Source organism: Tyto alba, unplaced genomic scaffold (genome assembly GCF_018691265.1).
Source record: "Tyto alba isolate M040663 unplaced genomic scaffold, T.alba_DEE_v4.0 Super-Scaffold_22, whole genome shotgun sequence".
NCBI classification, from domain to species: Eukaryota; Metazoa; Chordata; class Aves; order Strigiformes; family Tytonidae; genus Tyto; species Tyto alba.
Window position 1 is genome coordinate 27,784,536 of NW_024881296.1, and position 13,679 is coordinate 27,798,214.

The 13,679-nt window shown below is 38.7% G+C and overlaps 1 protein-coding gene across 5 annotated transcripts in view; it reads right to left on the reverse strand.

Annotated features, from left to right (window-relative positions):
- The window catches only part of ARFGEF3 (ARFGEF family member 3), a 93,267-nt gene that overhangs the window by 61,153 nt on the left and 18,435 nt on the right, over window positions 1-13,679 (reverse strand). For all 5 annotated transcript variants that reach the window (XM_032983094.2, XM_032983093.2, XM_032983092.2 and 2 more), the window contains exon 4: window positions 11,349-11,480. In XM_032983094.2, the coding sequence (XP_032838985.1) occupies window positions 11,349-11,480 (132 nt within the window). The remainder of the gene's footprint in view (window positions 1-11,348; window positions 11,481-13,679) is intronic.

The following is a 13,679-nucleotide window of genomic DNA, read 5'->3' on the forward strand; positions in this document are numbered from 1 at the left end:
TTGCTACCATCTTCCCTCAGAAATCATTTGTGAGATCTGAAAGATGGTCTCTGACCAATGCACAAGACTGCTCTCAGCTATGCTTTCTATCAGCATCACTGCAGGGCAAATTTACAGTCTTGGTGATGCTCCAGACACTCAACTCATGCACCTTTGCATTTCTGTAAAACAAACAGGAGACCGCAGGCTTCTTTTTTTTTAGATTACTGGGTGAAAAATGGGATTAAAATCAAACAAAAACAAACTTAATCATTGAGATCCACTAAAAACACTAAGTGTCCAGACAGTATATCCCATAGGATGCTTAACTACTCAAGACACTAACTCAAGCAGGTTGTATTTAAATAAATCAAAGAAAAGAAAGATAGGTTTTCTTGGGCAATGACATTTTGTTTTTGCAATCACTGGTAGTGGAAGCAGAAACAAAACTACAAAGCAATTCCTAGTAACATTTTCAGTACAAAACAAGATTGAAAATCAGCTTTTACTGTGTGTTACTGTGATGAGATCTTAACTGGTATAGACTCTAAAACACTTTTTTTTTTTTTTTTTTTCTTCCTTTCTTCCTTTAAGGAAGGAATTTACATGACTCTGGAAATCACACAACTTCCAGAATATTTTAATTGGCTTGCATTATCTTGCAAATGTCCGGATGAGATCACATAAATGGCTTATCCATAATGAAAGTATTCATTTCAATTACTGTTGAAGCTCTGACTGTCATGGAAAAAGAAATACAATTCCTACTCCCTGGAGTTCCATGGTACCAACTGTAGTATAACAGCACACATGGATAGTTTTCACAATAAGTAGAAACAAAAAAAAAAAAAACAACCAAAAAAAAAAGGTGCTTCTGATAATATAATGAAGGTCGAATGACACAAAACGTATAGTATTTGAGCTGCAATGTAATTAGACTGACATTACAATATCTATCCCATATTTTAAGAGAGCTCTCTTGAAGAGAAAAGAAGGAACATTTTTAGATTTTAAGATTGCTAAGTGTTGCTCACCAAGTTCCCTAAGTGCTCAGTGCATATTTGTAGTAAAAGGCAATTCTCACGTGGAAGACCTTATGGTGGAATCACATCAAATGAACAAGGTGTGTAAGAAAGCAAACAGTATCCTCAAGATGGAGAAAGAAGGAAAAGGTACAAAACTTCAAAGCAACTGTAATCTGTCATCACTTGAGGATGTTTCAGCACTTCACTGAATTTAAGTGCCAAGTCCAACATCCATACACTACTGCTATCTTTTTTCTATTCCAGCACTCAAAGTCCCATTGGCAAAATCCTCTGAACATTTGTGCTTCTCCTAGTTGGGATGCACACAGACACTTTAGTCTTTAAGACTGCTGAATTTTGCAGCCACCTCTAATCCCTTTGCAGGATTCATAGAGGAAGCCTTTCCTGATTTAACTGTACTTGCAGGCATGTAAACGTGGATGCAGTTTATGCTTGGATGATTCTTAAATCCTCCACCCAAGAGGAAAACCCAGCCAGAAGACAATGCAGGACAGTCCTTTACCTTGTTCAGTAATTTGACATTTAAAGCAGTCACTCAGTATTTCTGCAAAATAGTATGGACAGGAGGTGTCCTCCTATTCAGCAGGATAACTAGTAACAGGCTTATGTTGCATTCCTTGGCCTTGAAGGAAATCACAGGCAAGAGAAATGAAGTGCAATAATGAACACATGTACATTGTGTCATGTATTACTGTACAAAACAACAGATTTTAATTATGGAGGGAAATAAGACAGTGTCTCCCATGAATCAGTAAACTCATAAAATGCTTTGCTACCACAGCAGCAACCGGTGCTCAGCATTATGAATGCACCAGGGATTCAAAAAGGACTCTATCTGATACAGAAGAGCCTCACACATTATCAATGCCAACAAACTGAATGCTTCCAGAATACAATGTCCATTGGTTCACTAGACTAAAACAGAACTACCACTGATCACTATTTATGGTGATATGAAATCAAGTGAAACTTCTGATTATGTTGTACAGTTGTAGAAAGAAAAGAAATTATTTAAAGTAATTGCTTAATAGATATTTAATAGGTTTTCTTAATGGATCTGATGGGGGCTTTTATCCTTAGAATTATAACACTTAAAGACAGGGAAGACTGAAAAAAAAAGGCTGACTAGCATGGCTAGAATGGTATTCCCCCTTCACAGATTACAGCCTATTTAGGTATACTGCATTACTTTATGAATTAGAAGATATGTATCTGAGTAAAACAAAACTGAAAAAGGACAAACACCAAACTCAAAAGTATCAACAAAGTTTAAAGAGTTCTCAAATAAAAATGAAGCTACATGCTGTCACGTCCCACTCAGACCAGGGAGACAAGTGATTTAGATTAGTAAATCCCCAACACAGTGGTCAATGGTGAGAAAAGTCTCAAAGTCCAGACATTTATTAATTTCCCACAATGTACTAACTGGATACACGATAATTGGCTAAATATGTGATGAATTATGGCAGGCAATACAGTATGCCTTGTGTTACTTAATGGTATAAGGGAAAAGGGAAGAAAGAAAAGGAGAGAAATAATAGAGAAATAGAGATCACTGGTCCAAGGTCCTGTGTTGGTCCCATCCAAGTTCGTCAGAGATGCATCCGTCTTCACTTGTTCACATCCTCTTTTTTCTTTCTATCTATTGCTTGCTTGCTTTTTCACTCCTTGTGCCCCCTCAATTTATACTTTCCTTGGGTCCCTCATCTAAGTCGACCTATCTATCCACATCACATGTATGGGGAGGGGTAAGGTGTTTCATGGGATGATACAAGTAGCATGATCTTGTTAATCTTCATTAGCATATGCAGAAGTCTCAACTTTAATATGCATTTTGAGGATAACGAAGCAAAGGCCATTCACTGGACACATGGCCCTTGAAACTTTACCACATGCACCACAGCAGAACCATCCTGTCTCCACAGGGCTCCCTCCCCAGCTGTGCCCCCCTGCAAGCCAGTCAGCCCCATCAGCTCCAGCCTCCCCATTACCCACCCCGTGACTGGAGTTTTGTTACTTGGAAGTGTTTGAGGCATTTCTCAGGTCAGAGGGCCTCTACTCCTTCCCATCCATTATCTCGTTCTCAGGCTATTTTTCTCAGTCCCTGTTTTGGGGAGTTACAAATCATCTCTCACACATGCATCCACTACCAAGTGGAACAGTTCCAACGTGACAGAACAAGCAAGTTCTCTGTCCAAAAACACCTTAATAACCTCACAGCTGAGAAAGCTGAGCACTGAGAAAGCTAAAATTTTTGCATTAGAATTTCTCCAGGCAAGAAACTAAGCCTACTTTTCTATCCTGCAAACCTTTTTAAGAAACAGGACCAATTCTCTGCTTAGATTTTTAAAGCCACATGGCTACCCAGGCCCACTGAGGTTGTTCAGGGCTATTAATTCCAAGCACAGAAAGGTACTAAGGAAGAGCCACAGATCCTAGAAAGATTCTGGATTTTCCCAGCAGAATAATCTGCTGGATTTTTGAGATATTGCATTCACTACTGATGGGTTTAGGCAGCTCCCATTGGTAATGTCCTGAACATGGCCAAATGGACACACATTCTCATGGTTTTGCACCCATTAAGGAGAAACCTCAGGTATTTAGTTCAAGACTGCAGTTTCTGCTACAATGGCCAGGCACCTAAGAACCAGGGCAGTTCTTGAATCACAATCTTAATTCTGAGTACTAGGTAATTACCATAGTTCTAATGAACTTGGGAAAGGATGAGTTTATCTTGAAACAGGCAAGGTAGGTCACTCAATCTATTGGAATTAACCTGGTTACTTATAACTAAGAACATTAATAAAATTACTTAAAAAAATAACCAGAAAAAAAAGTAAACCCAAGAGAGTCTGCATTTGTAGTTGGCCTATATTACAATTTAACTTATGAAAAGGCGGAGGAAGTCCTAAGAACTCTAGCTAGTATTCCTGGGCAGGACTGATCTTAGGAAAGAATCTTAGTTTGCACAACACAGTGTAAGCCTTTATAGACTCACCTCTTTAACAGTGCAGACTGCTAACACATCTCTGAGTTACGGAGTGGACAAAAATCAGTTACTGCTTATGACAGCTCATATTGAGCATCACTGTTACAAGAACTAATGAACACATTCACGTGATACTTCCTTGTACAAATTTTCAGCATTTTTTATTCTTATTGATATAAGTTTTAAACCAGTTCTGGATTAAAGCATGCAAATAAAGTTGAATAATGGTTTTTATTTTTTATTTTATTTGAAACATAGTCTTTCTCTGCTCAGAGACTGGACTGCAGTTTGTATTGCAAGAGATGTTGAAAAATGCTTGTAATAATGCAGTGCATAAAATATATTGAGAGGGAAAAAAAATGATCTCTTACTCCAAAATGATATATTAATTAAAATATATAGATTAACAGCAAGTATCAGCAATTGGGTTGCCAATTCTCATCCTGATAATGATAGTCTTTCTTCTCCGTTTCTGTTTACCAGTTACATTTTTACTGTTGCACCAATGAATTCTTATTTTTAATGGGCAGTGAAATCACCCTTTTTACTCCTATGTAACACAGGGAATAACACCATTTACATATAGCACTGAATCCAAGTTGTTTCAGCCCAGCTTCCTCTTCCATTTAATTTTACAGTTCAAGACAAAGCAGAACAGTTGCAAATTATATTCTATTAAGCATAACCAAGTTGTATGTGGAAAGACACATTTCATAAATATTAACCTTAAAACAAATGAGAAGATATATATAGGTGAGAATTTATTAAAGCAATCAGCTCATTTTCCAATATTCAAGAAAAAGGTGCAGAATATAATCATTCATGGAGACTGCGATTTTACAGTTGTGTTCTGTCAACATTTTTGATCGAACAGTTTAGAACTGCTTTTCAAATACATAATATAATATATTCTCTGTTATGGAGGGCCAAAGAAAAAAAACAGCTAGGCCCCTGTCAAACACTCCACATCTTAGAAAAATAAAATGTTAGGCTTCCTGCTCAACAGCAACAAAGTTCCTGTCAAATTTTCTGAAAAAGTTAAAATAAGTTTTGCTCAGTTGCTCAAGCACAATCCAGCTTGATCCAATATTCACATTTGATCAGGACTCTATCTCCCTGAACCTGTAACAACACGGTTGTGCAGAACCTAAGACAGGTCAACTATGATTGTTAAAAAACTAAAACAAACAAAAAATTGTCCCCAAATTTTCTACTACTCCTTGTAGATCTTCAACAGTGACCTTTTCAAGAGACTAATTTGACACTGTAACTGGGGCCCTATCAATTAAATTAGTTATTACAGAAAAAGAAATAATAAAGACTAGGAGATGTCTCTTAGTATTCAAATAATCACTTTGTATCTCTAAACCATATTGGTAGCAACCTTGGAAAAACCAATTACAAATACCCAACCTAAAGACAGTGTTTCAGAGGCAGAACTATTTGCTCCATTCTGCCGGTCCTTACACAAGCTAAGTTTTACCACAGAGCTTTAATTCAGATTTCGGTTTTGAATATATCTAAAATGAAAACTTGGATCACAAAAAGAGCTGTCTAGTATTACTACTGGCGAGTTCCCAAATGCTATATTAATGAATCAGTGAAGAGACAAAGAGAAAAGATTGCCTTTACACCGCAGATTTAGCAAGGATTCATTAAACTTCATTCACAGATTAAAAAGACTTCTGGCTGACTCCTCATTGAAAACCTACAGAATAAAAATCATAAAAACTTTGCCCATCAGCAAGCAGTAGACATAATCCACTAACAAAAGCAAGTTCGAGTCACTGGGAATAAACTAACCTTTCCTAAATGAAATAGCTGTTCACCTGGACAATAGGTAAATAATGTGAATTAGAAGAGTATTCTGTCTCTCACGTCACTCTGGAAGAATACTTTTTAGTTCCAGAAAATCCTCAAGTCTATTTCAAAAAACACCACAAGTGGAGTAGTCACAAATACTGTGTGAAGTCTTCTCAGAGGTAACAAGAAACAAAGCTTAGAAACTCCACTGACATAAACATAATATATATCTTCATAACATGTCCAGCATATCATAACACCATTAATTAGAATAGTGAAATAAAGACCAAATATTTTAAAAGACGACAAATCAGAAAACTGAGTTTCCTTCATAAAAGGTAATTATTCTCATTCATGCTTGAAAATTTCTGCCTTGCTAGCTGTAAATTTCTTGGGATATCTGGGAACAGACTAACATACACATGATACAGCTTTACTTACAACTGAAGAAAAAAGGAGGCAGTAGAAAGGGAAAATTTAAATGATCAATCATGCCTTTCTTTTTAAAAACAACTTGGTTACTGTCAGTACCCATCACATTACAGTATATCCAGTTTATCTGGGGATCTTATTTCTGGGCGAGAACTCATCTACTAATTTGTAATTATTCATTAAACTATTTTTTTTTGTCATTTGAGAATGATGTTATCCCAGTGAGATAAAGAGAGAGGTACTGCATTATTAAGAAGGTTATCAACTTAAAAATGGAAGTCACCATAACATTATTGAAATGAAAGGAAAAATAAAAGTCCTTGCTGTTTTGGATTCTTTCCACCCTACCCTCTTCCTTCACATTTGGTTTCACCTGCTTCAACGCAACAGTATTTTCAAAGCTGAATTCCAGTTTTTCCAGGAGCTTTTACTGGAGGAACTAGATTTTAGTGTCAGGGTTACAGATGAAACATTAAAAAAAAAAAAAAAAAAAAAAAGAGAAAGTAAAAATCACAGAATTGTTGAGGCAGGAACAGACCTCAATCCAGAGGCTCAGCTATAGATTAGTTTCCTTTTCCACTGTTGATATGGCCATATCTAATAGTGCCTTTGTCAATACTCTATCTGTTTCTGCAAGCAAATGTCTAGTTGCATGAAGCAGAAGTACTTCAGCCATTTCAAAAACATCTGAAGCCAAAATTTAAAAGCATCAAGCCAGGAAAAAAATCAGGATCCCCCTATTAAACAACCAAACCCAGAACTATGATGTTCATCTTCAATCCAGAAAACATCCCCTTTCTGCTGCAGACTATTTCCTTGTTAGTCTAGTGCTAAACAAAATGTCCCTACTCATCAACACGAGATACACCCTTGCATTTCACTCAACTATTACATGGCCCCATGTCACACAACAAAACTCTTCCCACTTCTAGGCCAGCCATATTGCATGACCATGTTCATTCAAGGTGAGTGTTGAACTACTGCCCCCTCCCCCCCCTATTTTTTCTATACAACTGCAACTGTATAAATAGAGCAGTGAGGTGTCTCACTGATAAACCACTGAATTTGATTAGTGATCAATAAATCTCTTCCTTCTCAACTCACATGAATATTGTAAAGAAAATATACCAGTAAAAATATTTAATTATTCAATTTGAAACTGCAATTAAGCTATTGATGTATTACAAGAAGATTGACAACAAGGCACTGTATGATCGTGTGATTTTTCCATTCCCTTGATACAGCTGAGCATAGTAGAAACACAAACTGAGGGCTTTTCAGTGTGATAGCAAAGCATCATGGCAACAGCAAAGGTGAATGCTAAAGTGGCCTTGTGCCAGATACACTGCTCCCTCTGGTCACACTTCCTGGACTATCTGGTTTCTCAGTATCTTTTCATATTATTTAAAGCACCTAAATAACCTCAGTTTAGTCCCCAGTGTGAAAATACTAATAAATCTCTGTCATAAAATGTACCTAGTCCCCAGTGTGAAAATACTAATAAATCTCTGTCATAAAATGTACCTAGTCCCCAGTGTGAAAATACTAATAAATCTCTGTCATAAATTGTATCAGAGGTACAGACAATGAATACACAGACAACAGGGTCACTGGGATATTCTAAAGAAATACTAGGCTCAGCAAGTCTGAATGCAAAATCTATATACCCCAGACAGTTTGCTTTACTATGTGGGAAATCAAATGCTGTCAGCACACCTGTGTTTGTTATAGGTGCCCATTCACATCACAGAGAAACCACAGTTTTTTCCCCTTCCTCACTGAAAACACCACTGCCTTCTTTTGGTTGCAAAGCTGCTGTTGACATAAGAATTACCCAGTGCTTGGTAATAGTAAGGGTTTCCTGCAAAAAGATAAACAAGGACTTTAGAGTACTCTGGAAATTCAAGGGTGAATTTCCCCATGTAATCACTCTACATGAAACATCTAAGAGAAAGGTGCAATCCACAATTTGTATTCAGAAGAAACAGAGATACTGGCAGCAATCCCAAATCTGAAGTTTAGTTTAATTCTTATTACAAAAAGTAAACTTCCACTTTAAATCAAAGTTTAGAAAAAGGATAAGAGGTACCTCACCTAGCACAGAGGAGAGAGGTATTGGGAGAGAGAAAAGCTTTGAGTTCATCTTGACAGCTGCATTTGGGCAGTATAAATTCTCCCTGGCTGCCCAGGATACACTCCAGCACAGTCCCCAGCCCTGGTCCTTAACTTTGAACTCTGTCAGCGTGCTGTTTTTGTGATCCTCCAATCTGGGAATCTGTAGAGCATGCCATGACACTTACCTTTAAAAATAAGGAGGATTTGGTATCTAGCCATAATTTAGTGAGTGCCTTTCCACTTTTACAACAGTGGCCCCAACTGCTTGTTTTTTTCAGTGCCAGAAGAGGACCAGCTAGCAGTCCTCTCCATTTACTTACAGCAACTATTACAGTTACTCTATTCCATTCCTGTCTAATGCTGTCCAATTACAATAATATTTGACAGGTTCCAAAAGCTTATCAAGCAAGACAACTAACTGCACTTACACTTCTCTCCTGTTTTTCCTTTCACTGCCAATACCAGCTTGCAGTCACCTGAATGTAAAAAGCTTTAGAAAATGCTCTCCTCAGCTAATCAAATCCCTTCATGCTTGCATCTGCAATACATGTGGATAACAAAAAACCATTAAAATAAATATTCAAAACATTTGTTTTGGATAATACGTGAAGTGTGAATTTATGGTATACACATATTGGGAACAACCGGAGATCTTCTGGATAGGATTTAAAAAAAAAAAAAAAAAAAAAAAAACAAACACAAGCACATTTAAGTGATTTAGGAGCTTACATGTCAGCAACTTACAGTGAAGTCTGTACTCCTGCACCTCTATTTTCACATTTATTTTCCATGACTAAAAGCTTTTGTTAATCTTTGATGGTTGCATTCTTAATACGTGCAAGATTGGTGCAACTGTGCAGCAAGTCACAAAGAACCAGGCCAGTATCACCGCTGATCCAATTTCACACAAACCTGCTCATACTCAGGATTGTCTATTATCTGCATTGGATAAAGATGTATTTAATCTCCTCTGGACGGAATAACACAGTCTAAAGTATACTCATATGCTGCCTTGAGGACACATTTTAGCAGATCCAGGGATATAAATGCACTGCTGAGACCAGTTGCTTGAAAAAACCCCAAAGGCTTCAGCCATTCAGTCAGGCCTGAGTTAGCTACAGCATTTTCAAGTGTAATGGCACCTGTAACCTTCAAGTTACAATGTAAAAAGATCCCTTACTTGATTTGACATTTAGGCCAGACTCAGATTTAATGCCTCTGAGTTTTAACTGCCCTGATTAGAGTATGTTTTGGCCCTCTGGTCTCCGGAAATATTTAAATCAAAATAGAAGTTTTGTTTTGTTCTCAGGATGTAAAGATGTAGCCTGATTTTTACCATACATGCATTTCGCTGTGTTTTTAGCCAAAGAAGGATTTTTACGTCAAAATTTTGCTCAGTGGAATGACGATGTTCCCCTTTTTCTTTTGCACTTAAACTGGAACTGAACAGGTCAGGGTTTGTTTGTTTGTTTTAAGTGTGCATAAATAAAATCCTAGGTTTTGGCTTGGGTTTTATGTGGTTTGGTGTTTTGGGGTTGGTTGTTTTTTTTTTTTTAACTTCTCACAAGACAACTTGAAAAGATATTCACTCGTAACTGTAGTAAAATACAGTGCTCACATTTTTCTCAGGGTGGGGGAAATGCATTACAGATGCACATCATGGCTTTCAAAGAAACAGTACCTGTGCAGATTCTCAACCTGTAACACTCAAGAAAGTAAAAAAGTGACTTGCAAAAAATTACTGCATACCAAGAGAGACCTGCTGGTTCAGGAGTGCTACTTCTTAAGTCTTTCCCTTTCACACTCTAGAGACGGAAGAGGCAGGAAAGAGGCATGCTGGGTTAGGAATGCAGATCCAGGTGTCACCAGTTAAGCCTGTACCTGGGCAGAAGTCTGCTCCCATAAAACAGGTAACAGTTCACACAAATACTCCTCCCTTTTTTTCTGCTGCTAGGCTCACCCTTCTGCCTGTTCTGACACTGAGTGCACACTGCAGCCAGGTAGTCATCTTCAGTGGCAAAGAGTACAGCTAGTACAGAGCAGTTTCAGAGTTGATAACATGTATTCATTAGAACAAGGATGTCACATGTAAGAAAGAAATAAAATACCTAATCTACACACTTAGAAGTAAAGGACAGTCAAGTAGTAGATCCAAATTTATCAATTAGTAGTAGGTATAGTGAACATGCAAAATGGACCACCAGGTTTGTTCCAAAATAGTTTCAACCAATGATTTTGCTATAGCACAACAAACCCTGTAGTACAAAGTTTACACCCAAACATCTGAGAACTATCCGCCACCATACTGCTTCACGCAAATAATACAGGTATTGGAAGTCACTTTTTAATAGCAATACTGGCAAGTCATAAAACCAGCCCAATGACAGGGCAAGGATATTTGACAGCACCTCCCCTCCAAAACAGTACCTCCTGGCAGCTGAACTTCCTAACACACACAGGAGAATGCTAAAGCATTTCTAGAAATGGAAGTTTTCACTGAGTATACAAAACAATAATTTTGCTTATGCATTGGTCCAGGGACATTTTGGTGCCTAAACAAATCATGCCTCATCATTAGGATTTTACAAAGACAACATGTAGCTAACAAACTAGAAAGCACCTACACAATTCAAAATTACAAACCTGCAAAGCCCACCTCATGAGCAGTAAAGCTCAATATCAAACACAAACTTCCAAATCTACAAGCCATTTATCTGTGAACTCCTATGGAGTGAACTGATTGTCCTGTTTTAGTTTGCTAAAACTGGGACCACCAGTGCACTTAATATAAACTATCTCCTATTTAACCTAGGGAAACACAAACCAAGGAGAAATGAAAACAACTGACATCTGCCAGCAGGAATGAGGGAACCAAATACTGTCCTAAGGTGAAGATTTCCAAGGCAGAAGCTAATTTGTTTGCTCACCCCAGCATTCAGTCATGCAGCCTCTATTGCAAACACTGACTTGTGTGAAACACTAACCTTCATCACTTCAACCTGCAGGTCTTCATTAAGCGAAGGAGTCACTTTGACAGCATTCAGCATCTGATTTAGCAACTGTTTCTCATCTGAGTCTGTTTCCACGGATACAAACCTCTCATCAGACAGCAGCTTCTGCAGAGAGAAAATGGAAAGGTACAGGTTGAAACAAAACTGCCTCTGCCCAATTCTGCTGTAAACTACTACACCTAAACCTATTAGTGTTTGATACGATGGTGGCTAGGTTTTCTATGTACAAATTTCAAACTGATCCAATAATATAAAATACAAAAGTTCAGCAAAACTGGGAGATCTGTGCCATGATGAGGGGACAGTTAACATCTTTTGAATCAGCTGCCATTCTGCTATTATTTTTTCCCCATTCCACTTCTCCAGTATCCAGAAGAAAGCAGACATCAGTAATTGACACGAGAGTTCATAAGCCACTCAAAGTAATGACCTCAGCAAAACCCAACATTTTAGAATCAAGGAAAGTGTGGAACCCTCACACACCTACCATGCCCCAAAAATGACAAAAAAAACCCACTCAGGCTAGTATCTTGGCCTCAGAGTATTGCTACCATTTACAATGCCCAACAGAAGACAGTCAGCTATCATCACACTCACTCTGATAGGGCACAGAACACAAGCACTGTAGAGGTGGCACTTATGACCACTAAAAAGATGTGTTTTGTATCATTCAGAAGTTGACTAATATTGGATGCAATCAAGTCTCCAGAAGGAATAGTACTGTTAGCAAGTGACTGGCATGAGGACCACAAACGTATATAGGAGTGCATTCATTACAGATTCACTGAACTTTAGAATTGATATTTTAGGCTGATCTGATTTCCTTTGCCTGGAAGAAGCCAGTACCATTTCCTCAGAGTTCTACTAGAAATGCCTCTTTCATTTAGTCTATAACCACCTTCATGGGTGCCTCATATTAGTGCCAGGCATCCTGCAACAGATGTACCCACTCAAGTCTTTTCTCAGCTCCAATCTTCTTAGAAGTTCCCATGACAGCAAAACTACCTTGTCTTAGTTCCCAGGAACACAAACGTTGCTCTGTCCCAGTGCAGACTTTGAGCAGCCCAATTCACCTGGTACATTCTGCATCACTTTTATATTGATGCTTCTTCCCAGCTTCAACTCTGTAGCACATTTCACTGGTCCACTCCTACTTCTTATTTTTATACTTGAACTGGTTCTGGCTGGGATAGAGTTAATTTTCTTGACAGGAGCTCATAGGGTGGGGTGTTTCGATTTGTGACCAAAACAGTGTTGATAACACACCCACGTTTTGGCTAATGCTGAGCAGAGCTTACACAGCATCGGGGCCTTCTGTTTCTCACACTGGCCGTGCAGCAAGGAGGCTGGGGGTGCACAGAGACTGGCAGGGGAAACAGCCGGGACAGCTGACCCCAACTGACCAAAGGGATATCCCAGACCATATGACACCGTGCTCAGCAACAAAAGCTGGGGAAAAAAAGTAGGGAGTGGCGGGGATGGGGACATTCAGAGTTAAGGCATTTCTCTTCCAAAGTAACTGTTACACATGATGGAGCCCTGCTTTCCTGGAGATGGCTGAGCACCCGCCTGCTAATGGGAAGTGGGGAATGAATTTCTTATACTCTTTTGCTTGTGCACACAGCTTTTCCTTCTCTGTTAAACTTTGTCTTAACCCACACAATTTCTCATTTTTACCCTTCTGATTCTCTCCCCGACCCCACTGAGAGGGAGTGAGTGAGTGGCTGGGTAGAGCTGAGCTGCTGGCCAGGGTTAATCCACAACAATGCTTTAAAGAACTTCCCATACAGCAGTATTATCAAGTGTTTTAGTACTGTACAGCCCAATGAGATTTAACTCAATTTACAAGGAAAATAATACATTTTTCTATATAAAGGAGAATGTTGTTTGGTATGAGAGATATGGAGCTGCTGGAAAGAGTCCAGGGAAGGGCCGCTATGATGATGAAGGGATTGAAGCATCTCTCTTATGAGGACAGGCTCAGAGAGCTGGGACCATTTAGCCTAGAGAAGAGAAGGCTCAGGGAGGATCTCATCAATGTATATAAATACCTGAAGGGAGGGTGCAAAGAAAACAGCCACAGGCTCATTTCAGTGATGCCCATTGACAGGATCAGAGGCGATGGGCACAAACTGAAACACAGGAGGTTCCCTCTGAACATCAGGAATCATTTTACTGTGGGGGTGACCAAGCACCGGCACAGGTTGCCCAGGGTGGCTGTGGAGTCTCCACCCCTGGAGATATTCAAAAGCCATCTGGACATGGTTCTGGGCAACCTGCTCTAGGTGACTTTACTTGACCATG